At 46.0% G+C, this 26907-nt stretch overlaps 1 protein-coding gene across 8 annotated transcripts; it reads left to right on the top strand.

Annotated features, from left to right (window-relative positions):
* Window positions 1-710: 710 nt before the first annotated feature.
* IFT46 (intraflagellar transport 46) lies at window positions 711-25436 on the top strand. 8 transcript variants are annotated; one of them, XM_036324112.1, is made up of 12 exons: window positions 711-867; window positions 1523-1619; window positions 7606-7685; window positions 10831-10961; window positions 14104-14178; window positions 14324-14417; window positions 15109-15237; window positions 16140-16261; window positions 16598-16664; window positions 24204-24264; window positions 24468-24553; window positions 24994-25436. In XM_036324112.1, exons 3-12 carry the CDS (start codon window positions 7641-7643, stop codon window positions 25087-25089), a joined length of 906 nt encoding a protein of 301 aa, XP_036180005.1. In that variant the 5' UTR covers window positions 711-867; window positions 1523-1619; window positions 7606-7640; the 3' UTR covers window positions 25090-25436. The 8 variants fall into 8 exon arrangements, 7 of the variants coding, with proteins under 7 accessions (XP_036180005.1, XP_036180009.1, XP_036180002.1 ...); XM_036324116.1 differs by having other exon boundaries at window positions 1523-1585; XM_036324109.1 differs by lacking the exon at window positions 711-867 and adding an exon at window positions 874-1179.
* Window positions 25437-26907: the final 1471 nt, after the last annotated feature.

A 26907-nucleotide genomic window follows, 5' to 3' on the forward strand; every position in this document is an offset into this window, starting at 1 on the left:
TGAGAACCGCTGAGAGCTACCCAGCCAGGTCTCATTTTCCTTTTAAAACCACTTTGACACTTTCCTCTGGCAGGTATTCAGGGTCAAATTTCCAATCTTCTTTTCTCTCTCTCTCTCTCCCTCCTCCCAAATGGCTGTAGTTTTGAAATATTTGTTCCTTACATCTTCCTTCACTCATTCCTTCACCCGCCCAATGAGTACCTTTAAAGCACCTAATTTATGCAACGCACTGATGCTATGAAGATCTTAAAATTAAGCAGACACAGATCTTGCCCTAAAGAAGCGCAGTCTTCTCTAGCGAATGAACATACGGACACCAGGTTAAACTGGAATCTCAGGTAAACAAGTAATTCGTTAGAAGCGTGTCCCGTGCAATGGGACACCATGCCTGCGAAGGCCTCTAGTGGAACAGAAATGGAAAGAGAACGCACCAAGAGTCGTGGGACTATTCCTTAAAGACGCGGCTTACATTCTGAGCGGACCGATGCATGAGGAAGGAAATGTATGCCCCGTGGTACTGACGTGGGTATCCCAGATGGAGAGCGCCCTCCATGCACCTACCCTCTCGCCTTCCCACCGTGACCGCAGGGTGTCGCCACAGGCGCCCAGAGAGGCTGCTTCCCAGCCGTCTCCGCCTCCGCGCTGGCGCGGGCAGAGCGGGCGCGCCGGGAGGAGAGAAGGTCTCGCGAGAGTGAGAGCACCGCGAGAGCTCAGAGCTGCTTGTGTTCCCCTAGCGACCGGCCGCGGACCACAGGCGGGTCTCTCCGGGCGGAGTCCCTCAAGTGGCCTGGCCAGGGTTGGAGCGAGACCCCAGCCGCAGGCCGGGGTGCCTTCCAGGCAGAGGAGACGGATTCAGCGGGGCTCCAGGTAGGCGGCAGGCGGGGGACCGCTGCCTCTCTCCCGCCCGGGAGGAAGGAGGAGGACGCCTCTTCCCGCCGTCCAGGAGCCCCCGTGTTGCTCGTCTCCGTTACAGCTGCTCCTTGACTCCCTCCCTCCCGCCACTCACCATCATCCTGCTGCGTTTACTGCCCAAGAAACTGAGGGGGATTCGACCTGCAAGACGGAGGTGGGGTGGAGGTGGGGGCGATGCTCCCGGGGTTATTGGACGGGACTGAGACGGGAGTGCCCCCGGCGCCCGGTCGACGAGGGAACCCCAGGGACAGGCCTCTTCTAGAGCCGGTACGGCCTCCCTGGGGAACCTGGCCAGCCTCGGGGGACGCACGGAGCCCGGGAGAGAGCCGCCATCCCCCAGGAAAGCTATGCCCCTGCGGCGGGGCTTGACCGTCTGGGGAGCTGGGGAGACGTCAGCCGCTGTTCCCGCCAGGCGCCGCCTCCTGGCCGCAGGCCCTACCGGGGCTGCCGCAGAGGAACTCCCTGCTGGACCTCGGGCCAGGGGCCTGAAGGAGGGTGTGAAAGGGGGCGAAGTGGGTGTCGTGGGTAAGGACGAGGATCAGTGCCCCTCTCCACGGAGTGCGTAGTGTCCGATCATATGCGCTCTGTAACCATGTCTCCTTTTGCTTAGACCAAGATTGTTGAAAACCAGACATATGATGAGCGCCTAGAGATTAACGACTCCGAAGACGTGGCAAGTATTTATACTCCAACCCCAAGATACAGAGGTAAGAGAGGAATGAAAAGGAAAGAAAGAAAACGGTCCTCAGAACAAAGAGCAGCTGGACCGATGACTGTCTCCAAGAAGTCTGTTTTGTAATAGCAGATGTCCACGTTCAGAGCCAGGTTTCTTCACTTGCCATTGCTCCTGTGTTGCAACTAGTTAAGGGGGAAGAAAACACAGCCCCCAGGTTTCGGGGTCTTCCTCCAGTCTGATCAGTGTTCCCAACTGCCACTTACTTTAGGCTGCTGCTCTGCTCACAGTCTGTCAGGGGCCTGGTGTGTGTGTGTTTTAACTTATTAAAACTGTTTTGCTCATTTTTGAAAATGCTTCAGTAACCTGCCCTTAACCTGCAATCCCAATAAAAATATCAATGGGATAGTTTAAGAGGACCTGACACTGTCATTTATTCAACAATGCATTATATATATACTAGAGGCCCATTGCACGAAGAGATTGGTGCAATAGGCCTTCCCTTCCCCTGGATGCCGGCACCAGTTTTCCTCCGGAACCGGGACCCAGGCCTTCGCTTGGGCTGGAGCCTTCAGTCTTGGCTCTGCCATTTCGCCCCTACTTATGCAAATTAACCACTATCTTTGTTGGGTTAATTTGCATACTCTCCTGATTGGCTGGTGAGCATAGTAGAGGGATGATTAATTTACATGTTTGTCTATTAGGTAAGATATATACACACACACACACACACACACACACACACACATACATATACACACTAGGGGCCCGGTGCATGAAATTCATGCACTGGGTGTGTGTGTGTGGGGGGGGGAGTGTCCCTCAGCCCAGCCTGCCCCCTCTCACATACTGGGAGCCCTCAGGCGTTGACCCCCATCACCCTCCAATCGCAGGATCGGCCCCTTGCCCAGGCCTGACGCCTCTGACAGAGGTGTCAGGCCTGGGCACGGGACCCTCATTTCTCCCCATCACTGGTTCTGCCCCCAGCCCAGGCCTGATGCCTCTGGCCCAAGCGTCAGGCCTGGGCAGGGGACCCCCAGACCCCTCCGATTGCTGGCTCTCCCCCTTGCCCAGGCCTGATGCCTCGGCCAGAGGCGTAGACCCCCATCACCCTCCGATCGCCTGATCGGCCCCTTGCCCAGGCCTGACGCCTCCGCCAGAGGTGTCAGGCTTGGACAGGGGACCCCCATCTCCCCCCGATCACTGGCTCTGACCCCCGCCCAGGCCTGAGGCCTCTGGCCCAGGAATCATGCCTGGGCAGGGGACCCCCATCTCCCTCTGATCGCTTGCTCCACCCCCGACCCAAGCCTGATGCCTCTGACCCAGGCTTCAGGCCTGGGCAAGGGGACCATCATATCCCTCCAATCCCCGGCTCTGCCCCCCACCCAGGCCTGATGCCTCTGGCCCAGGCATCAGGCCTGGGCAGGGGACCCCCAGCCCCCCGCCCAGGCCTGATGCCTCGGCCAGAGGAGTTGACCCTCATTACCCTCCGATCACCAATCACCGGATCGGCCCCTTGACCAGGCCTGAGGCCTCCGGCAGAGGTGTCAGGCCTGGGCAGGGGACCCCCAGCTCCCCGCGGTTGCAGGCTCCGCCCCTGCCCAGGCCTAACGCCTCTGGCTGAGGCATTAGGCCTGGGCAGGGGACTCCCAGCTCCCCGCGATCTCCCGCTCTGCCCCTGCCCAGGCCTAACACCTCTGGCTGAAGCATTAGGCCTGGGCAGGGGACCCCCAGCTCCCCGTGGTTGCAGGCTCCACCCCTGCCCAGGCCTAATGCCTTTGCCCTGCCCCCCACCTCTTAGCTCCCGCCTGGGTTTCCGATCACTGTCAGTGGCAGGGGGCTTCTTCCTGCTTTCCCTTTCGCCTCCCTGCATTGTGCCTACATATGCAAATTAGCCGCCATCTTTGTTGGCATTTAACTGCCATCTCAGTTGGCAGTTAATTTGCATATAGCCCTGATTAGCCAATGAAAAGGGTAGCGCTGTACACCAATTACCATTTTTCTCTTTTATTAGTATATATATATATATATATATATATATATATATATATATTGATTTCAGAGAGGAAGGAAGAGGGAGAGAGAGATAGAAACATCAATGATGAGAGAGAATCATAGATCAGCTGCCTCCTGCAAGTCCCCCACTGGGGATTAAGCCCACAACCCGGCCATGTGCCCTTGACCGGAATCGAACCTGAGACCTTTCAGTTCGCAGGTCGATGCTCTATCCACGGAGCCAAACCAGCTAGGGCCAGCAATGCATTTTTGAATGCATACTGTGCATCAGCCTTATGCTCGGAACTGCACATACAGGTATTAAAAGACATTGCTTCTGCCACCCTGAGGCTTGTAATCATGGGAGACATGACAAATGAATAAATGAACATACAAATGTGGTAAATGCATTGATGGAGGCAAAGAACTTGATGTTAGGAGGAAGAATAATGGTGAGGAGTGGGATCTATTTTTTTTTTTTTTAAATATACTTTATTGATTTTTTACAGAGAGGAAGGGAGAGGGATAGAGAGTTAGAAACATTGATGAGAGAGAAACATCGATCAGCTGCCTCCTGCACACTCCCCACTGGGGATGTGCCGGCAACCAAGGTACATGCCCTTGACCAGAATCGAACCCGGGACCCTTGAGTCTGCAAGCCAATGCTCTATCCACTGAGCCAAACCGGTTAGGGCGAATCTATTTTTTTTAAATATATTTTTTTATTGATTTCAGAGAGGAAAAGAGAGGGAGGGAGAGAGAGAAACATCAATGATGAGAGAAAATCATTGATCAGCTGCCTCCTGCACACCCCCTACTGGGGATTGAGCCTGCAACCTGGGCATGTGCTCTTGACCAGAATTGAACCCAGGACCCTTCAGTCCACAGGCTGATGCTCTATCTACTGAGCCAAACCGGCCAGGGCTGGGATCTACTTTTGATAGATTATCAGGGATGGCCTATGAGGTGACATTTGAGACTGAAAGATGGGGGGATCCAGACAGTGAGGAAAAGTAGGCCAGGAAAAAAGAACAGCAAATGAAATGTGAAAAGGCCCTGATGCCAGAAAGAAATTGAGTTTGAGGACTTGAAAGGGACCAGCATGTGAGGGGAAGGAGTGATATCAGAATAAACATGCAGGAGGGAGGCGGAGAGGGGCAGCAGTGGGCAGCAGAGCCCTGGAGGCTGTGCTACTGCCCTAGAATGGTTGGAAAGGTGAAAGCAGGAAGCAGTTGGAAGGACTGTTGCAATGGTGAGTTGAGTGATAGTGGCTTGTATGTTGTGAGGAAGCTGAGAATAAAGAGAAGAAAAATCACTAAAACTTGTCCAGCCGGTGTGCTCAGTGGTTGAACATCAACCCATGAGCCAGGAGGTCATGGTTTCATTCCCAGTCAGGGCACATGTCTGATTTGCGGGCTTGATCCCCAGTGTGGGGGGATGTGTAGGAGGCAGCTGATCAGTGATTCTCTCTCATCATTGATGTTTCTGTCTCTCTCCCTTTCCCTGCCTCTCTCTGAAATCAATAAAAAATATTTCAAAAATCACTAAGACTTGATTATGGATTGGATTTGGCTTTTGAGTTAGGAACAAAGGGTGACATTTAGGGTTGTTTGTTTTTTGTGGTAAATACCGTATACCTAATATAAAATTTACCATTTGAAACCTATTTTAAGTATATGATTCAGTGACATTAAGTAAATCCATATTGCATAGCTATCTCACTATCTATTTCCAGTTCTTTTGCACCATCCTGAACAGAAACTGTACCCATCCTATCTAATAAAAGAGAAACATGGTAATTGGCGTACGACTGCTACCCTTCCCATTGGCTAATCAGCAAGATATGCAAATTAACTGTCAGCCAAGATGGCGGGCGGCAGCCAGGCAGCTTGAAACTAACATGAGGTTTGCTTGCTTCAGTGACAGAGGACTCCAACGTTCCCCGCCTGCCCCTGCAGGCCTCTGAGCTGCAAGCAACTATGTAACAAACATAGAAGCTAAACAAAACCCTAGAAACCTGCTGGGCTTCAGCCAGCAGGATCGCAACATTGTAAGCAAAGGCCAGAAACCTACTTTCAGCAGCAGAGGCCTAAGAGCTGGAGCCAAGCCTCAGAGCTAAAGCTGGCCCAGAATAAAAAAAAAAAAAAGAAAAGAAAAAAAGGAGCGGTTGGGAGCTTCAGTCACCCCCAGCCTGAAAACAGCCCTCAGCTCCTCACCCAGACTGGCCAGGCACCCCAGTGGGGACCCCCACCCTGAAGGGTGTGTGACCAGCTGCAAACAGCCATCATTCCCTCACCCAGGCTGGCCAGGCACTCCAGTGGGGACCCCCACCCTGAAGGATGTGTGACCAGCTGCAAACAGCCATCATCCCCTCACCCAGGCTGGCCAGGCACCCCAGTGGGGACCCCCACCCTGATCCAGGACACCTTTCAGGGCAAACCAGCCAGCACCCACCCATGCACCAGGCCTCTACCCTATATAGTAAAAGGGTAATATGCCTCCCAGCACCGGGATCAGCGTGACAGGGGGCAGCGCCCAAACCCCCGATCGCCCTGCGGCTCTGTGTGTGACAGGGTGCAGCGCCCCAACCCCCTGATCGGCCCTGCTTTGTGTGTGACAGGGTGCGGCGCCCCAACCACCCACCCCACCCCCCGACCCCTGCCCATGGGCCCTGCTCTGTGTGTGACGGGGTAGAGCCATAACCTCCCAATCGGCCCTGCCCTGAGTGTGAGAGTGGCGGCACCCCAACCCCCTGATTGGCCCTGCTCTGTGGGTGATAGAGGGCGGTGCCCCAACCCCCTGATGGGCCCTGCTCTGTGCATGACAGGGGGTGGCGCCGCAACCTCCCCATTGACCCTGCCTTGAGTGTGACAGGGGATGGTGCTCCAACCCCCCAATCGGCCCTACCCTGAGTGTGACTGAGGTTGGAATCACAACCTCCCAATCGCCCTGCTCTGTGTATGACAGGGGGCGGCACCCCAACTCCCCAATCAGCCCTGCTCTGAGCCCGACCAGGGGCTGCACCTAGGGATTGGGCCTGCCCTCTGCCACCCGGGAGCAGGCCTAAGCCAGCAGGTCGTTATCTCCCGAGGGGTCCTAGACTGCGAGAGGGCACAGTCCAGGCTGAGGGACCCCCCTCCCCCCCAGTGCACAAATTTTTGTGCACCGGGCCTCTAGTTAAATAATAACTCCCCATCTCCCTCTGCCTCCCAGCTCCTGGTAGCCTCTATTCTACATTGTCTCTATGAATTTGCCTACTCTAGGTACACATAAGTGGAATCTTACAATATTTGTTCTTTTGTGTCTGGCTTATTTCACTTAGCATAATGTTTTCAAGATTCATTCATGCTGTAGCATGTGTTAGAATTATTGATTGGCTGCCTCCTGCATACCCCCTATTGGGGATCAAGCCCGCAACCTGGGCATGTGCCCTGACCAGGAATCAAACTGTGACCTCTTGGTTCATGGATCGACACTCAACCACTGAGCCACATGGGCCAGGCTGATTCAGATTTATATTTGTGACTAATATTTGACAGGAGCTGGGTTCGTTTCTTTCATCTAAGTTCTTTCATTTGATCCTTACAACAGTCCTGAGTGAGAGGTATTACGGACCTCGTTCAGAGGTAGGAATACTGAGACCCAGAGAAGGGGTCATTTTGTCCAAGTGATAGAATGTCCTCCAAACTCAGTATTTTGAGTATAAATCCAGTACTCTTTTCACTTTATTAATTACTAACCTCATTTTATCAATGTGTATGTAAACTAATGGCAGATTTTATACTATTTATGTAACAGCAAATAATCAGTTAGTATAATGTCTAACCCAGTGCCTTAAGCACAGAAATGCTTAGTAAATACATGTTTGAATTGAATTGAAAAGCCATGGCTAGGGTTCAGTCTCCTATCTTTTAGCTAGATGCTCATATAAACTGTGGTCAGATTATAAAATATTATAAACTAGAAATTATTTGTCCTTAAAAATTCTTTTAACAATAACCTAAAGGGAAAACTTTTCTTCTAAGGACTTGCTCGTTCTGCCCATCTTCCAAACAAGACTATGGCTGATAACAGCAGTGATGAGTATGAAGAGGAAAATAACAAGGTGCAGTATAGCCCAGCTTCTCCTGCTTTGATTGTTTAGTAGTTACAGTTGACACCAGTTCAGTAGTAAGCATTTCTTGGATGGTCACCTCCAGTGGTCTGGTACCTTTGAGCTCATGGAGGATAATCAGGAAGAAAAAAGCTTAAGATTTTTGAATCTCCTTTGGAATAAAGACTACTATTACAGCTGACTTTTTAAAAAGATTTTTAGAAATTGAGTTTTAGACAGAAAGGAAGGGAGAGAGAGAAACATTAATCGGCTGCCTCCTGCACTCCCCCTACTGGGAATCGAGCAGATAACCCTGGGGATGTGTGTGCCCTGACTGGGAATCGAAACTGCAACTTTTCTATGTAGGGACAGCGCCCAACCAACTGAGCCACATCAGCCAGGGCTACCGCTGACTTTCTGGTGAGGAATTTCATATAATATAGGCCGGTGTTCTGCAAACTTTACTGATCATAAGAATCAACTGGAGACACTTAATTTTTAAAATGCAGATTCCCAGTCCCCATCTAGAAATACCAAATCAGAGTCTTGAAGGTAAAAGCATGGGGGTTTATATTTTTAGCAAGCACTCCAAGTAATTTTCTTTCTTTTCTTTTTTTGAAAATATATTTGTATTGATTTCGGAGAGGAAGGGAGAGGGAGCGAGAGATAGAAACATCAGTGATGAGAGAATCATTGATCGGCTGCCTCCTGTGCCCCACACTGAGGATCAAGCCCAAACCGGGAATGGAACCCTGACCTCCTGGTTCATAGGTCAGTGTCCAACCCCTGAGCCTCGCCAGCCAGGCCCAGGTCATTTTCTTTATTAAACAAGTTTGGAGTCATTGTTTTAGGCATTCGTTTATTGTCAATATTTTGTGAAAGATACTTTAATTTTGAAGTCTTAAGACCCAGATGTTACTTTATTGTTGTTCTATGAACTGTTTCTGAGAGAAAGACAGAAAGATGCCTACAGCTCTAAGCCAGGTGAGGCCTTAAAGTAGTGCGTGTGCTCTTTTAGCACCATTGTGTTCAGCCTTAGCCTGTGGTCCACTGGTCACAGGTTAGCTGTCCGTGAGGAACAGGAGCCTTCACAGCTCTATGAGAGAGAACATTTGAAGCAGCGCAGAAAGCTTTGGTGATATAGACTGATTTCGTAAAAGGCCTGAGAGGTGCCATTTTAATGGAGCCCCACTTTGTGAGTAGTGTGCTGTGTTTTTAATAGTGTGCTGTGTTAACATCTAACCCACAGAGTCATTTTTCAGGTATTTGTATAATGCTATGTTATAAAAAAGTATCCAAGGCCATGTATAATAAATCTGTGTTGTGCTGTGACCAAAAGAAGTTTTTGTGTTTGTGTGTGTTTAAATAATTTTTTATTGATTTCAGAGAGGAAGGGAGAGGGAGAGATAGAAACACCAATGATGAGAGAGAATCATTGATCTGCTGCCTCCTGCATGCCCCACACTGCGGATCGAGCCCACAACCCAGCATGTGCCTTGAGTGGGAATTGAACTGTTACCCCCTGGTTCATAGGTTGATGCTCAATCACTGAGCCATGCCAGCTGGGCCCAAAAGCAGTTTTTGATGTCCTTTAATGTGTCACAATTTTATGTGCCAGTAGCTGCTTTACCATGAAATAAATCTACAATAATAAAAGGATAATATGCTCGTTAGACCCAACGTCCTTCTGGACAAAGCTGGGGGCCAGAGGGAAGCTACCCAGGTCTCAGGTGCCGGAGGGAAGCCGGTGCCAGCAGCCAGGGGAAGGAAGGCCTACTCTTGCACGCATTTTCATGTATCGGGCCTCTAGTGTTATATAATTTAAAAACTAGAACCAAAATCTATTAACCTTAGTATAAGCCATATTGCATTTGGAAACCAAGCTTTCAAAATCTACTTTTTTTTTTCTTCATATATTTTATTGATTTTTTACAGAGAGAAAAGAGAGAGATAGAGAGTCAGAAACATCGATGAGAGAGAAACATCGATCAGCCGCCTCCTGCGCATCTCCCACTGGGGATGTGCCCGCAACCCAGGTACATGCCCCTGACCGGAATCGAACCCGGGACCTCTCAGTCCGCAGGCCGACGCTCCATCCACTGAGCCAAACCGGTTTCGGCTCAAAATCTACTTTTAAAGGGGGCCAATTGGTCATCCTTCAGGTCCTAAGTGAGGGCACTTCTCAGGCTCCAAGCCACAGAGGCAAAGATATGGACCCCATCCCAACTGCCCCTCCAAGCACCATCAGATCCCTTCTCATGGCCTTGAGAGGGTGGGATGGTACATAGAGAACCTGAAGCTCAGAAAGATAGGTTGTAATGCCAGTAACAGAAGAGTCTCTTGAGATACAATGCATAGTCGTTGCATTTTTTGTATTTAAAAAATTATTGATTGATTGATTTTAGAAAGAGAGAGACATTGATTTGCTGCTCCACTTATTAGTTCATTCTTATATGCTCCCTGACTGGCAATTGAACCTGCAGCCTGGGTGTATCAGCACGATACTCTGACAACTGATCCACCCAGCCAGGGCCTAATCCTTGCATCTAACTTAAGGGGGAAGGGAAGGGAAATTTGGATCAGTTAGATACCCTTTAAAGAGAATGGAAACAGAATACCTGTAGTCTCCGGAACTGCTGATCAGAATTCAGGCACAGAGTTGGTCATGAACTTTCTTTTGATAGTTACAAGCAGCCTACTCTGGGCAGTCTTGCAAATTAAATACTAGATTTCCTCCTTAGGACCTCTGAATATTAAGATCCCCTAAAGTTTGTCTTCACACTTCACTTTTCCTCATTTCCTTCCAATATAACAATTTAGAGGTGCCTTTCTCCAAAAGTCCCCAAGTTTTAGGGTTGAATCTACCGGGTAGTTTATGCAGAGGTCTCAGGGTCTCCTAAGTAACAGGTCAGATAGATATATACTGGATAAAATTTATGCCTAAACCTCAAGCAGAGAACGAGAATATGGTTATAGAAAGTGGGGACCAGTGTGTAGTCAGCAGGAGCAGACGGTCTCGAGGCCTTTCGGGGACTGCTGCCTTCTCTCTGATGTGGCGCCAGGAAGGAGGGACGGGTTAGAGTCCTGGGAGAAAATGACATAGGTTCACTCCTGTTTCCTTACCTGGATCTCTCTCGCCTGCTGTGCTCTCTCCCAGGAGAAGAAGAAGACCTTGCAGCTGACGCCTCAACAAGGCTTTAGTGAAAATGACGATGATGATGATGACTCATCAGAAACGGATTCGGATGAAGATGATGATGATGAAGAGCACGGAGCCCCACTAGAAGGGTGAGGAAAGCACCTTCTTCAAAACATGGACTAGGAGAGTATCAGTTAAAAGTGAAGTTCCAGCATCTCCTTTGATCTCTATTTAGGATTTCTATGTGTCTCAGAAACCCATCTGAGTGAGTTTTCATTCTTTTCTGATCCACTGCCTCACTGAGTCTCAATGTCACTTGCACTGTCGGAAACATTTGTGGACTCAGGTCATGTGGATTCGCTGAGTAAATCCAAAAGATGGTCCCTGACTTCGGGGAGTTCACATTCTGGGGCAAAATAAAGTTATGTACATACCAAAGCATTTCTGTTTAGCAAGGAAGCACATGTGCACAGGAGTAGAAAACTCTCAGCTCAGACCCTTTATGGACGGGTTCTTCAGGGCCCACATGAGGCAAAACGTTCCTGAATGATGCTTAAGTACAAAACCTCTCGCCCTGTTCCAAACCCTGTTGTTAGATTAGTCATGACCCATCCCTATAGGTTTTAATCAAAGTGGATTCTAAGACCCATCCATTTAAAATATAATTACCGGTTAAATAAATGATGATATAACCAGTCAGTGGAACTTTATCTAGCCCTGGAAAACAATGAGGTAGCATTCTTTGCACTGGTAAAGAACAGTCTCCAGGCCCTTGCTGGTGTGGCTCAGTGGCTAGAGCGTCGGCCTGCAGACTGAAGGGTCCCAGGTTTGATTCCACCCAAGGGCATGTACCTCGGTTGCAGGCTCAATCCACAGCCCTCATTGGGTGTGTGCGGGAGGCAACCAATTGATGTATGTGTCTCACATCCATGTTTCTCTCTCTCTCTCTCCTCCTCCCTTCCATTCTCTCTAAAAATCATTGGAAAAATATCCTCGGGTGAGGATTAACAACAAAAAAGAGAACAATTTCCAAGTGATACTATTAAATTTTTAAAAGGTATAGAAGTGTTCATGCTTTGCTACCATGTGTATAAAACAGGGGTGGGCAAACTGTTTGACTCGAGGGCCACAATGGGTTCTTAAACTGGACCGGAGGGCCGGAACAAAAGCATGGATGGAATGTTTGTGTGAACTAATATAAATTCAAAGTAAACATCATTACATAAAAGGGTACGGTCTTTTCTTTCAATAGTTTTATTCATTTCAAACGGGCCGAATCCGGCCCGCAGGCCGTAGTTTGCCCACGGCTGGTATAAAACAAACATTACATAGACTATGCATAGGATACACTAGAAATTAATAATAGTGATTATTCTTGGAAGGAGAACTTGGTGGCAAGGGGACAGGTGTGGAAGGGAGACATAACTTTTCATTGTATGCATTTTGTACCTTTTATTTTGTACCATATGCATATATCATTTATTAAAGTACTTAAATAAAAATAAAAATAGTTACCTTACCTTTGCATTATCCACCTGCAGGTTGACATTAATTAAATGAAGCAAATGTTTAATACCATACTGACTTTTCATGCTTCCCAACTTACTTCCCTAATTATAATTAGGGAAATGTAAACTTTAAGTCATTAATCTACTTAATTTTTTATTAAGCAACTCTCCCCAGAACGACTTTATTAATAACTTTCAGTTAATTATATGCTTTGTCAATGTTCATTGCATTTTACTTAATTATAATTAATATATATTCTATTTTTTATTGTATGCATTTCATGTGTCAATACAACTATTTTGTTGTTGTTGTTAATCCTCACCTGAGGATATTTTTCCATTGATATTTAGAGAGAGTGGGAAAGGGCGAGAGACAGAGAAACATGGATCTGAGAGAGACACATTGATTGGTTGCCTCCTGCACGTGCCCCGATTAAGGCCGGGATCCAGTCTGTAACCGAAGTACGTGCCCTTGCGAGGGGGTGGGGGGCGGGGCGGACTGTCCCCAGTGCTCCCCAGGCAAAGTTGCGCGGTCAAAAAAAATAATAATAATAATACTGTGAAAAACATCTTTACAAAAATAACTTATTTTCTTTTTTTAAAAAATATATTTTATTGATTTTTTTACAGAGAGGAAAGGAGAGAGAAAGAGAGTTAGAAACATCGATGAGAGAGAAACATCGATCAGCTGCCTCCTGCACATCTCCTACTGGGGATGTGCCGGCAACCCAGGTACATGCCCTTGACCGGAATCGAACCTGGGACCTTTTAGTCTGCAGGCCAACGCTCTATCCACTGAGCCAAACCGGTTTTGGCTAAAATAACTTATTTTCTTGAGGCAAATTATTTTCATGCCAGAAATTAAAATCTCATTCTACCTTTTCTCTTCATCCCTTTCATTCATAAAAGGGGAGGCCCAGCTGATGTGGCTCAGTGGTTGAGCATTAACCTATGAACCAGGAGTTGACAGTTTGATTCCTGGTCAGGGCACATGCCTAGGTTGCAGGCTCGATTCCCAGTAGGGGGCATGCAGGAGGCAGTTGATCAATGTTTCTCTTTCATCAGTGATGTTTCTGCTATATTCTAAAATGTTTAAAAATTATGTTTTGGATTTTCTGCAGCTCTGTTCTTTATTGTCAGAGATAAAGCTAATTTTAATAAATTTTATTTATTTATTTTTTTCTTCTTTCAAATATATTTTATCGATTTTTTTTTTTACAGAGAGGAAGGGAGAGGAATAGAGAGTTAGAAACATTGATCAGCTGCCTCCTGCACACGCCCCACTGGGGATGTGCCTGCAACCAAGGTACATGCCCTTGACCGGAATCGAACCTGGGACCCTTGAGTCCGCAGGCAGACGCTGAGCCAAACCGGTCAGGGCAGCTAGGGCTAATTTTTTAAAAAAATATATTTTATTGATTTTAGAGAGGATGGGAGAGGGAGATAGTAACATCAATGATGAGAGAGAATCATTGATTGGCTGCCTCCTGCACACCCCCTACTGGAGATCAAGCCCGCAACCCCGGCATGTGCCCTTGGCTGGAATCAAACCTGGGACTCTTCAGTCCGCAGGCTGACGCTCTATCCACCGAGCCAAACCAGCTAGGGCTAATTTTAATAAATTTTAAATTTGCCTTGCAAACCACCCAGGAAAGGCAGATGTGGGTGGAGCATAATCTAGGTTTTGAGTCCAGTGCCCAATGAGTGTAGTAGCCCAGGGGCTGAACCCGGGCTGGGCGGCATCTGCTCCTCTCTGGGTGGAATCATATATTTCTTTCCCCAGGGCCTATGATCCTGCCGATTATGAGCATTTGCCAGTTTCTGCTGAGGTTAAAGAACTCTTCCAATATATAAGTAGGTGAGTATTAGGTCTTCTTACCATAACCCCCTGGCCCTACCTTGCCCTTTCCTGCCTCTAGTCTGAGGCCATTCTCCTTAGATTTTTAAAACCTAAATAGTAAAGTAAGTTTCTGTTTCCATCTTCCCTTGGCATTATCTCCTAGGTATACACCTCAGTTGATTGACCTGGACCACAAACTGAAACCTTTCATTCCTGATTTTATCCCAGCTGTTGGGGATATTGATGCATTCTTAAAGGTACAGTCAGAACATCCTAAACATGAGTCCAGAGGTGTTTCTTCTGACACCTCTATTACTCTACCAGTTCCACTAATTTTCTTGACAAGCATTGGCTACCTTGATATATAACCTTCATTTCATTAGAATTCTTAACCTTGCTCTCTACTCCATGTTATATTCATTGCTAGTCTGTAGTACTTGATTATCTCATTATATGTTAAAAATTGTCATATATTTGCTGCCTAATTATCCATGACTTCAGCTTTCTATTTAAGGTCCTGTAGATCATGTATGTTTTCTTTTTCTTTTTCTTTTTTAAAATATATTTTATTGATTTTTTACAGAGAGGAAGGGAGAGGGATAGAGAGTTAGAAACATCGATGAGAGAGAAACATTGATCAGCTGCCTCCTGCACACTCCCCGCTGGGGATGTGCCCGCAACCAAGGCACATGCCCTTGACTGGAATCGAACCTGGGACCCTTGAATCCGCAGGCTGATGCTCTATACACTGAGCCAAACTGGTCAGGGCTCATGTATGTTTTCTAGGTAGGATTTTAGTGCAGTATGGCAGACAGGCATGCTTTTTGATACTAGTAGCAGTGATGAAGCAGAATAGTTCTTCCTCTTGAGCTTATTGAAAACAAGATGCATGGCCTTTTTATGTCTGTCTCATTTTTTTCTCTGTTTTCTCACTTTTCTCTTACCCAGGTCCCACGTCCTGATGGGAAGCCTGACAACCTTGGCCTCTTGGTATTAGATGAGCCTTCTACAAAGCAGTCAGACCCTACAGTACTCTCACTCTGGTTAACAGAGAATTCCAAACAGCACAACATCACAGTAAGATGCTAGTATAGTACAGGCCCAATGGGAGAGGGCCAGAGTGGAGGCCTTGTTGGTGTGTATATGGTTGATTTACTGCCTACTAGAAGTGATGGCTGTGGTTTCAGGACAGTCCTATTTTTTACGTAACAGTTTTATTGAGATATAATGTACCTACCATAAAATTCATCCTTTAAAATTGTACAGTTTAGTGATTTTTAGTATATTCACAGAACTGTAGAAGCATCATCATCTAAGAACATTTTCATCATTCCAGAAAGAAACTGTGTACCCATTAGTAGTCACTCCTCATTTCCCCCTGCTCCTAGAATCTGGTAACTGCTTCATTTTTTTTTTTTTTTTTTTAATGGCTGAACACAATTCCATTGTATGGAAACTTCACATTTTGTTTATCTACTCACCAGTTGTTTCCACTTTTCTTAATTATGCTGCCGTGAAGATGTACAAGTTTCTGCATGGACACATATTGTTATTTCTCTTGGATATATATGTAGGAATGGGATTACTAGGCCATATGGTATCTGTTTAGTATTTTGAGGAACTGCCAAACTGTTTTCCAAAGTGGCTGAATCATTTTACAATTTGCTACCAGTGATGAATGAAAGTTACAATTTCTCCACATCCTCATCAGCACGTGCTACTCTCTTTTTCACTCTAGCTATCCCAGTAGGTGTGAAATGATGTGTTATTATGGTCAGTCCTATCTTATTGACCTTCTCCTTTCCCAGGGCTCTAGAAAGTTTTATCAGGGTTTCCTATAATCTTCATTTGGCTGCCGTGAAGCCTCCCTTTTCATCAGCTACTTTGTGTATGAAATAGCAGCAGCATATGATGAGTCACTCTGTGAAAACGAGAGCTACTTCAATGCCACGAGTCAGGCTTTCCCCTTGATTTTCTAGCAACACATGAAAGTAAAGAGCCTGGAAGATGCAGAAAAGAATCCCAAAGCCATTGACACATGGATTGAGAGCATCTCTGAGTTGCATCGTTCTAAGCCCCCTGCAACTGTACACTATACCAGGTAAGAAATGCTACCTTCTTCACCACTGTAACCCATGGCAACCTTCACCATGTGGAAACCCATTGCTTTTGAGAAGAGGGCCCAAAAGCTGGGGACATATTTGATCAACCTGAGGTCCTATAGATCATGGCAGCTACTGGCTGAGATTGCAGACATAAAGATTGTGATTTATCTGATATTACTTAGCCAGCTTCTCCAAACCCCAGGTCCAGGGTAGGTTTGAGATGCCCAGTCTGTATTCTCTGGAAATCCTAATGTGCCAGATCGAGGACCTCTCAGAGATTGCTCATGTCACCTGTCCATGTTTCTTGTTCATATTTACCTCTCTACTCTTAGACCCATGCCTGATATTGACACGCTGATGCAGGAATGGTCCCCAGAGTTTGAGGAGCTTTTGGGCAAGGTGAGTGGAAGGTAGCAGGAGCTAAGAAAGTATGGCATTCACTCTAGGGCCCAGTGTTTTCTTCCTATGTCATTATCATTATTAGCTTATTAATTGAGGTAAATTACATAATCAGAAAGGTACACATACTAATTTTCACAGCTGAACACCTATGTGTAAATCAACACATTAGATAAAAAAGCAGAACATTGCTAGCAACCTAGAATTCCCCTCATGCTCAGCTATCCCAACATAACCACTATCCTGACCTTTTCTCTTCCTTTTTTTCTTTTCTGTCTTTTTTCTTCCTAATTTCTAATTCCATAGATTAGGTTTGCCTATTTTGTATTTTATCTAAATGTAATTGAACTCTTTTGTGTCCTATTTCTTTTGCTCATCTATATTGTTCATCCATGTGAAGATGCATCAGTACTGTTTCTTACATTGTTGTCCTTTTTTTCTCATTACTGCATGATACTACATTATTTGAATATGTGACAGTTTACTTATCCATCCTATGGTAGCCATTTGGATAGTTTCCAGTTTTGGGTTATTATAAATGAAATATTATTACAATATTATGTTAATATTTCTAAGAACATTGTAACATATACCTATTGGTAAACATGTATATATATTTCCTGTATTATTACTTTAGACTCTACTTTTCCAGAGATATTTATGCTATTCTTAAGTACCCCAAATTTCAAAAATACAGGAATAGAACAATCAGACTGCAGGCAGAGGCAGCTCTCTGGAGGCTTTGAGTCTTTGCCTGATCTCCTTCTGGGCTCAGGGATAGGAAAAGCAGAGCCTGGTGCATACCTTGGTCCTTTCCAAAAGCACCCAGCCCCAGCAGAGGGAGCCACAAGCTGTGGATTGCTGATAGCTCCAAACAGGGGACTCAGGGCCTATCAGAAACAGTGTCTGACATTGTTCTGGACTAGAGATTGGGCACTGTAGCACATCTACCTAATACACAGATACAAATTCAAACAGACAGCCAAAATGGGGAGACAAAAAAACAATCCTCAAATGAAAGAACAAGAGAATTCTCCAGAAGAAGCTCTAAACGAAATGAAGATAAGAAACTTATCAGATAGAGAGTTCAGAATAATAACGGCAAAGATGCTCAACAGCATGAGAAAAGGTATAGCAATTGTGAAAAAGACCAGAGGTCCTTAATCTGGCACATTAGGGTTTCAGGAGGACACAGACTGGGCACACCAAACTTACACGGGGTCTTGGAAATGAAGAATGAGATAGCACTAATAACATTGGAGCTTGGCCAACATGGCTCAGTGCTTGAGTGTCAACCTATGAACTAGGAGGTTACAATTCAATTCCTGGTCAGGGTGCATGCCCAGGTTGCAGGCTCAATCCTCAGTAGGGAGTGTGCAAGAGGCGGCTGATCAATGACACACTCTCATCGATGTTTCTATCTCCCTCTCTCTCTGAAATCAATAAAAATATATTTTTTTAAAAAGAACACATTGGAAGGAATACACAACAGATTAGGAGAAACTGAGGATTGGATCAGTAAATTAGAAGACAGGGAAGAGGTGGTTAGGGGCAATCAGGCAGGCAGAGGCAGTTAGGGGCGATGAGGCAGGCAGGCAAGCAGGGACTATCAGGCAGGCAGGCAGAGTGGTTAGGGGCGATCAGGCAGCCAGGCAGAGGGGTTAGGGGTGATGAGGCAGGCAGACAGAGTGGTTAGGGGCAATGAGGCAGGCAGGCAGAGTGGTTAGTGGTGAGCAGGCAGGTAGGCAGGCAAGCAGTTAGAGCCAGTGGTCCTGGATTGCAAGGGGGCTGTCCGACTGCCAGTTTGGGTCCTGCGGGATTGGGCCTAAACTGGCAGTCGGACAGCCCCCGAGGGGTCCCAGATTGCGAGAGGGTGCAGGCTGGATTGAGGGACCCCCCCTCCTTCATGCACGAATTTTGTGCACCGGGCCTCTAGTATTCATATAATAGGTATGCCAGGAGGAGAGAAAGTGAGCAAGAGATAAAGAATGTGTTTGAAGAAATAATGGCAGAAAACTTCCCTAACATGGTGAAAGAGAAAGTCACACAAGTTTAGGAGGCACAGAGAGTCCCAAGCAAAAAGAATCCAAACAGGCCCACGCCCAGGCACATCATAATTAAAATTCCAAAAATTAAAGACAGCGAATCTTAAAGGCAGCAAGAGAAAAGTAATTTGTTATCTACAAAGGAACTCCATAAGGCTGTCAGCTGATTTCTCATGAGAAACTCTACAGGCCAGAGGGACTGGCACAATGTACTCAAGATAACGAAAGCAAGGATCTAAAACCAAGACTCCTATATCCAGCAAGGCTGTCATTCAAAAATAGACGGTGAAATAAGAGCTTCCCAGGCAAAAAAAGGCTAAAGGAGTTTATCACAACTAAACCAGCACTGCAAGAAATGCTAAAGGGACTGCTGTAATGAGAAGAAGAAATAGAGCCCTAGCCAGTTTGACTCAGTGGATAGAGCATCGGCCTGTGGACCTACGGGTTCCAGGTTCAATTCTGGTCAAGGGCATGTACCTCAGTTGCAAGCTCCTCCTGGCCCTGGTCCGGGCATGTGCAGGAGGCAACCAGTCGATGTGTTTCTCTCACATTGATATTTTTCTCTTTCCCTCTCTCTTCCACTCTCTTTCTCTAAAAATTAATGGAAAAATATCCTCGGGTGAGGGTTAGCAAAATAAATAAGATAGAATCTTAAAAAAAGAGAGAGATAGACGTAGATATAAACAAGTGGAAGAATATACTGTGTTCATAGATTGGAATAATTAACATAATTAAAATGTCTATACTACCCAAAGCAATCTACAGATTCAACACAATTCCTATTATAATACCAATGGCATACTTCACAGAGCTAGAACAAATATTCCAAAAATTTATATTGAACCATAAAAGACCCCATATAACTGCAGTGATCTTAAAGAAGAATGAAGTAGGAGGGATCACAATACCATAAAGCAAACTATACTACAAAGCCATTATAACCAAAATAGCCTGGTACTGGCACAAGAACAGGCATATAGACAAATAGATCACAACAGCGACCACAGAAATTGGCCCACACCATTACAGTCAATTAATATTTGACAAAGGAGGCAAGAACAAACAATGAAGTAAAGACAGTCTCTTCAAAAAATGGTGCTGGGAAAACTGGACAGACACATTCAAAAAATGAAGCCAGACCATCATCTTGCACCATACACAAAAATAAACTCAAGGTGCATAAAAGACCTAAATGTGAGGCATGAAACCATAAAAGTCTTAGAAGAAAATATAGGCAGTAAAATCTCACATAGCAATATGTTTATGGATATATCTCCTAGGGCAGCAGTTGCCAACCAGTGGTCTGTGAGGTCCAAAAGGTTGGCAACCGCTGGTTTAAGGAAACCTTTGAAGCAGTGGTCACCAAACGGTGGTCTGCACACCACTAGTGGTCTGTGAGATCTGAAAGGTTGGTAACCGCTGTCCTAGGGCAAAGGAAACTAAGGAAAAAATAAACAAATGGGACTACATCAAAATAAGTTTCTGCACAGCAAAAAACCACAAACCATTACATTGAAAAGGGAACCCACTGAATGGGAGAACATATTTGTCAATGATACATTTGATAAAGGATTAATACTCAAAATATATAAAGTATTCATACAACTCAACAAAAAGAAGACAAACAATCCAATTAAACAATGGGCAGAAGACCTTAATAGACATTTCTCCAAAGAGGACATACAAATGCCAAGAGACACATGAAAAAGTGCTAAAAGTCACTAATCAGAGAAATGCAAATTAAAACCACAATGAGATACCACCTCACGCCGGTCAGAATGGCTATCATAAAAAAATTAACAAGTGCTGGTGAGGATGGGGAGAAAAAGGAATACTAGTTCACTGCTGGTGGGAATACAGATTGGTGCAGCCACTATGGAAAACAGTATGGAGTTTCCTCAAAAAATTAAAAATGAAACACCATTTTTAATTTGATCCAGTGATCGCAATTCTGGGAATATATCCTAAAAACCACAAAACACCAAACCGAAAGAATATGTGCACCCCTATGTTCACAGCAGCATTATTTACAATAGCTAAGATTTGGAAACAGCCCAAGTGCCCATCAGCAGATGAGTGGATAAGGAAGCTGTGGGACACTTACCCCATGGAATACTGAGCAGCTGTAAAAAGGAGGGAGCTCTTACCCTTTGGGACAGTGTGGGGGGACCTGGAGACTATCATGCTAAGTGGAATAAGCCAAACTGAGAAAGACAAATGTCACATGATCTCACTTATTTGTGGAAACGAATGAACAAAATGAATTGACCAACAAAATAAGACCTGAAGCAGGGAGGCATGGAGCAGACTGAGACACCTCGATGTGGGGTTGTGGGGATAAGAGATAAACCAAAGAACTTCTGTACTTACATGCACAGCCCATGGACCCGGGCAATAGGGTGGTGAAGACCTGGGGGTGGGTAGGGGCTTGGAGGAGGGGCATAAGGAAGATATCAGTAATACTGTTAACAATTAAAAATATATTTTTAAAAACCCTGCAACCCAGGTACATGCGTTTCACCAGGAATTGAACCCGAGACCCTTTGAGGGCCAGTGCTCCAACTACTGAGTAATGCCAGCCTGGGCTAACACATTGATCTTAAATTTCTAACCTCTAAACTGAGAAGATAAATTTTTCTTTTTGAAGCCACCCAGTTTGTGATATTTCGTAACGGCAACCCTAGCACACTAATAATACATCACCGAGAATTTAAATGACCAAGTATTTTTAAATGACCCACAGCTAAATGCCTACCAATAAGAATAGAAAATAATCACTTCAGGAACCTTGCAAATAATTTACTAGAAAATGATAAACTGATTCTATACATAGTAGCAAATAGAATGACCAGTGGGTCTGGATGCTTTAATGACTACACCATGGTTGAATTGACTGCTTCCAAACTGGACCACATTCACAGTTATCATGCTAATCGCTATCCATGGATTGGGACTAAGCCCAGAAGAGACAGGGAAACCACACTTCCTCTGGGCACCACACTGCCTCTAGTCTTGGCCTGATGGAGCTTTCTGCTTCCGAAGAGATACTTAGGGGCATCTGTTCTATTTCTACTTAAAAAAGAACATACAGTGGAGTCAAGACAGTCTCTTCAATAAATAGTGTTGGGAAAATTGGACAGATACATGCAAAAAAATGAAACTAGACCACCAGCTTACACCATTCACAATAATAAACTCACAATGGATAAAAAAAGACTTAAATGTAAGTCAGGAAACCATAAAAATCCTACACAGCAAAATCTCAGACATCTCCCATGGCAGTATGTGTATGGATACATGTCCTAGGCAGTGGTTGGCAAACCGAGGCTCACGAGCCACATGCAGCTCTTTGGCCCCTTGAGTGTGGCTCTTCCACAAAATACTGGCTCTTCCACAAAATACCGACTTCTGCGCATGGGCCACGAAGTTTCAATCGCACTGTATGTGCGCGCCTGCACATGGTATTTTGTGGAAGAGCCACACTCAAAGGGGCCAAAGAGCCGCATGTGGCTCGCGAGCCGCGGTTTGCCGACCACGGTCCTAGGGCAAAGAAACTAAGGAGAAAACAAGCAAACGGGACCACATCAAAATAAAAGGCTTCTGCACAGCAAAGGAAACCATCTCCAAAACGAAAAGGGAGCCACTGTGTGGGAGAACATTTGGCAATGACACATCTGATAAAGGGCCAATACCCAAAATGTATAAGGAACTCATACAACTTAACAAAAGGAAGACAATCCAATAAAAAATGGATAAAGGACCTAGAGAGACACTTCTCCAAAGTGGACATAAAGAAGGCCAAGAGACATGAAAAATGCTCAAATCACTGATCATCAGAGAGATGCAAATCAAAACAACAATGAGGTATCAGCTCACACCTGTCAGATGGCTACCAGCAACAACAAGTGCTGATGAGGATGCGGAGAAAAGCGAACCCTAGTACACTGCTGGTGGGACTGCAGACTGGTGCAGCCACTATGGAAAACAGTATGGAGTTTCCTCAAAAATTAAATATGGAACTGCCATTTGACCCAGTGATGCCACTTCTAGGAATATATCCTAAGAAACCCAAAACACCATTCAGAAAGAATGTATGCACCCTTATGTTCATAGCAGCACAATTTACAATAGCTAAGATCTGGAAACAGCCCAAGTGCCCATCAGTGGATGAGTGGATAAAAAAGTTGTGGTACATTTACACCATGGAATACTATGCAGTAGTAACAATGAAGGATCTCTTACCCTTTGAGATAGCATGGAGAGACCTGGAGCGTATCATGCTAAGTGAAATAAGCCAGTCAGTGAAAGACAAGTGTTACATGATGTCACTCATATGTGGAATCTAATGAGCAAATAATCTGATGAACAAAATAGATCCAGAGACATAGAAGCATAGAACACATTAGAAATCTCAGAGGGAAGGTGGGGGTGGGTGGGAAGAGATCAACCAAAACTTGTATGCATCTATGCATGACCCACGGACAGACAGTAGGGTGGTGAAGGCCTGGGGCATGGGGCGGGGGTGGGCTAGAAGGGTCAGTGGGGAGGAAAGGGGGACATACGTAATACTTTCAACAATAAAGATTTCACTTAAAAATACAGGCATAAATTTCATAAGAAATTGGTAAAATTAAAAAAAAAATTACAAAATGGTAATGAAAGGCAAACACAAGATCTGGATGGCTGAGGACTCATGACCCTTTCGTCCAAAGGCCAACACTAACCACTGAGATAACTGGTCAGGGATTAAGAAGCTAATGGTTTTTAGATTTACAGTATAACTTGTTTACATCCAGAGCCTGTCACCTGAGATGTCATGTCCAGTTTTTCTGTTCCTTTGGTGGCCAAGGACCATGAGGCCTTTTGATGCCAAGTAATTATTAATATTTGGACATAGCATAGTACCATTTTCTTTTACACAAATACACACAGAAGGGTAGCATGGCAGTGTATTTTACTTATAAATCTTTTGGTTCTGTTAGATTGTGTGCTACTTTGGTGGTTAATGAATAGGCCCAATTCCATTTCACTGATCAGAGAAAAAAACAAGCATATTGTATTATTCCCTGGGGCTGCCATAACGAAGTACCACAGGCTGTGGCTTAAGCAACAGGTATGTATTTTTTTTTCTCACACTTCCAGAGGCTTGACATCTGAAAGCAAGTTGTTGGCACAGTTGGTTTTTCCCAGAACCTTTCTTATTGGCCATCTCCCTGTGTCTTCACGGGGTCTGCCCTCTGTATGTGTCCGTGCCTTTATTTCCTTTTTTAATAAGGACACCAGTCATACTGGCTTTGGGTCCATCCTGATGATTAATTATCTCCTTTAAGACTGTATCTCTAATACAGTCATGTTCTGAGGTGCTGGGAGTTAGGATTTCAACATAGGGATTTGGGCGGGGGGGATGCCATTTAGCCCATAATACATGTGACTATGGTAACAGCTCTTAGAGAGAGTCAGCTTTTGACCTTGGCTCCTCCTTTGCCCCTCCCAGGTGAGCCTGCCTACGGCCGAGATCGACTGTAGCCTGGCTGCGTACATCGACATGATCTGCGGTAAGCTCTCCCAGCCCTTCCTTGTCCCGACCGGGGAGAAATGCATGAAGGGCCGTGTTTGGGCTTGTGCCACTACCTGCTGGGTATTTCACTCCCAAAGCCGTGGTAACACATCCCATCGGAGGGGATCGGCTCTCCTCAGCAGGTGCCCCGTAAGTCCTAGATTTTTGTGTGGTTCTGCTCATGGGAGGTCTTGGTTTCAGCCATCCTAGACATTCCTATCTACAAGAGTCGGATCCAGTCTCTCCACCTGCTCTTTTCCCTCTACTCCGAATTCAAGAACTCGCAGGTGAGTCCAGCACGAGGGATGGACTTGCAGTGAGGGCTGCTGCCGTCTCACTGTTCTGAGTCAGCTCTGATTGTGTCCTGGAACCAGGGAGGCTGTCTCTGCCCCGTCCCCGTTACCCTTCCCCACAGCAGGCCGGCGGGGCTTCTAAGGAAGAGGGAGGGGAGGGGAGGTGGGCCTTCACTGAGGTTACAGAGGGCACTCATTCTTACAGGAGAGCCAAGTCGCCTATTGAACAGAAGCAGGAAGGAAAGGAAAGGGTTTATTTTTATAGGAAGCAGGACAAATTTCTAGCTGTTTTTCAAAGACAACACCAAGGAATTGTTTTGAAAGCACAGTTGGGAGAAAATTGGAGCTTAAAGGGTTGTAAAGAGGTTAGTTCTTGCTAAAATGCAGCAATGAGCATATTCCAAACACTCCATGTTCCCTCTCTTTCCTCACAGCATTTTAAAGCTCTAGCTGAAGGCAAGAAAGCATTCACCCCTCCATCCAAGCCCACCTCCCAAGCTGGAGACGCAGAGACAATAACCTTCAGCTGAGGCACCTCCTCGCACTTTGTCTCCAAGGCCCAGCCCCTCCTCCAGCCCAGCGGAGGGGACGCTGTCGTCGGGCACCTGGCTCCTGGCCTGTGTCCTCTGGACTCGGGCAGTGTATGCCCTGCCACCCTTCCTGCCAGGAAGCCCTGCACACTCGCTTCCTTCCTATGGGAGCTTGTACCTCTACCACCCGAGGGATTTGATCAGCAAACTGGAATTTCTGGGACCCTAGGATGCTCAGGTTAGAAGAAAAGTTAAAAGATGTTCTTACAGCAATGGAATTATTTTCTTTCATTCTTAAGTGAGTTGGCAAAGATTTTACAAATAAAATGCTCTTATCTTTCAGGTTACCCTGCTGTTCTATCTATAATACGAGAAAGAAAAGGCAGACTGAGCATAAAGCAGAGATAAGGAATTTGGCCTAGTGATAGGCTTTCCGTGAATAATAGTTTAAGCAAAACAACTTTGTGGGATAAAATCAGCCACCGGTCCTCCGAGGTTGGCAGTGGCGGGGCCCCATTTTTCTCCCAGAGCTCATTTTCCTGTGGGTCACTCTCCAGGGAATGCTGCTGCCTTAGGCCCTCCTGCCTGACTAGCTCCAGGCCTGCTTGGCTGTGCCTTAGGAGCCCAGCTGTGCAGGAGTCCAGGGGTGAGATCACTGTGCCAGGGTTAGAGTGGGAGTTGTGGCAGTAGTACACGGGTAGATTTGGGAAATATTTGCGGGTTATATGCCCCCAGCTCTAGCCAGGAAGTCAGAAACCATGCTAGTTACTTCCAACAAAGGGTGTTAAGTATGGGAAATTGGTTACAAAAGTATTGGAAGGGCTGAAGAAACAAAAGGGAGGGTAGAGGGTGCTGAAGGGATGCAGGTTAAAGGGGTGGCACCCACTGCAGTGCAGGGAGAGGTGCACAGTGTCGAGTGGCCGTGGAGGGGCCACATGAGCACGGCTGATGCGGAGACCTCGTCCCACTGCTGCAGAGAGCAATGGCTGCCTGTCCTTCCTCCCATCTTCGCACGTCTTGCCAGGGCTCCCATTGCCAGAAATTAACAGCTGGCAGGGAAATCTGGAAAATCCAGCATATGAAGCATAGTATAGAAGGGAGAGGGTCGGGGTTGAGGCAACAGAGAAATAACCAGGAGAGGAAGAACCGACAAAATGTGGTGATAGATTGGATGTGGGAGGTGAAAGGAAAGAATCGAGGATGACTCCCAGGTTTTTGGGCTTGAGGAACTGGATAATAGGGGAAGGTGGGGCAAGAATTGATTGAGGGAAAAATTACATTAAAGTGCTAGACTGTCTGCCTAACATACATGATAAACACATAGAAAGGAGGGGAGTCATTTCTTAGAATCCTAAACCAACTATGAGGCTCACACTATGCTTGAATGTGAGGAGCAGGGCTTTGGAGCTCAGGCCTCCTGACACCGGGTCTGCACCAGGTGCTGTGCTCTCGGTGGATTCCATTAATGCTCACACTTAACTCGGGGAAAAGAGAAGCAAATGTGATGGGAGCTCAGATTCTCCGCTGGATTGGCTTCTTTGGCTGGAGCTGAGTGAGACTCCGCACTGGTAGATACAGTTGCTGTCTGTCATTCATGGTAGTTCTGTTCTGTAAGTCACCATGAACACTGAATTAACAAGTACTGAACCATTGCTCCTGGGGAAATACGGGGTTAGGTTCCTTTGTGCCTCGGGTCGAAACATTTTCATCTGCCAGCCATTGGTTCATTGAGTTCACAGCCACCAGCACTTGTCCAGTGAAACTTGTCTCACACTCTCTCCGCCAGGCACATCACATCCTTACACTTAGGAACACTAG

Source organism: Myotis myotis, unplaced genomic scaffold (genome assembly GCF_014108235.1).
Source record: "Myotis myotis isolate mMyoMyo1 unplaced genomic scaffold, mMyoMyo1.p scaffold_m19_p_10, whole genome shotgun sequence".
NCBI classification, from domain to species: Eukaryota; Metazoa; Chordata; class Mammalia; order Chiroptera; family Vespertilionidae; genus Myotis; species Myotis myotis.

Excerpts from the sequence above, each read along its gene's own strand:
- IFT46 (XM_036324109.1), top strand. The coding sequence starts at position 1,087 with ATGCTCCCGGGGTTATTGGACGGGACTGAGACGGGAGTGCCCCCGGCG. Across the intron at positions 1,620-7,605 it reads TCCAACCCCAAGATACAGAG|GACTTGCTCGTTCTGCCCAT; the intron begins GTAAGAGAGGAA and ends TTTTCTTCTAAG. Across the intron at positions 16,262-16,597 it reads GCAACTGTACACTATACCAG|ACCCATGCCTGATATTGACA; the intron begins GTAAGAAATGCT and ends CTCTACTCTTAG.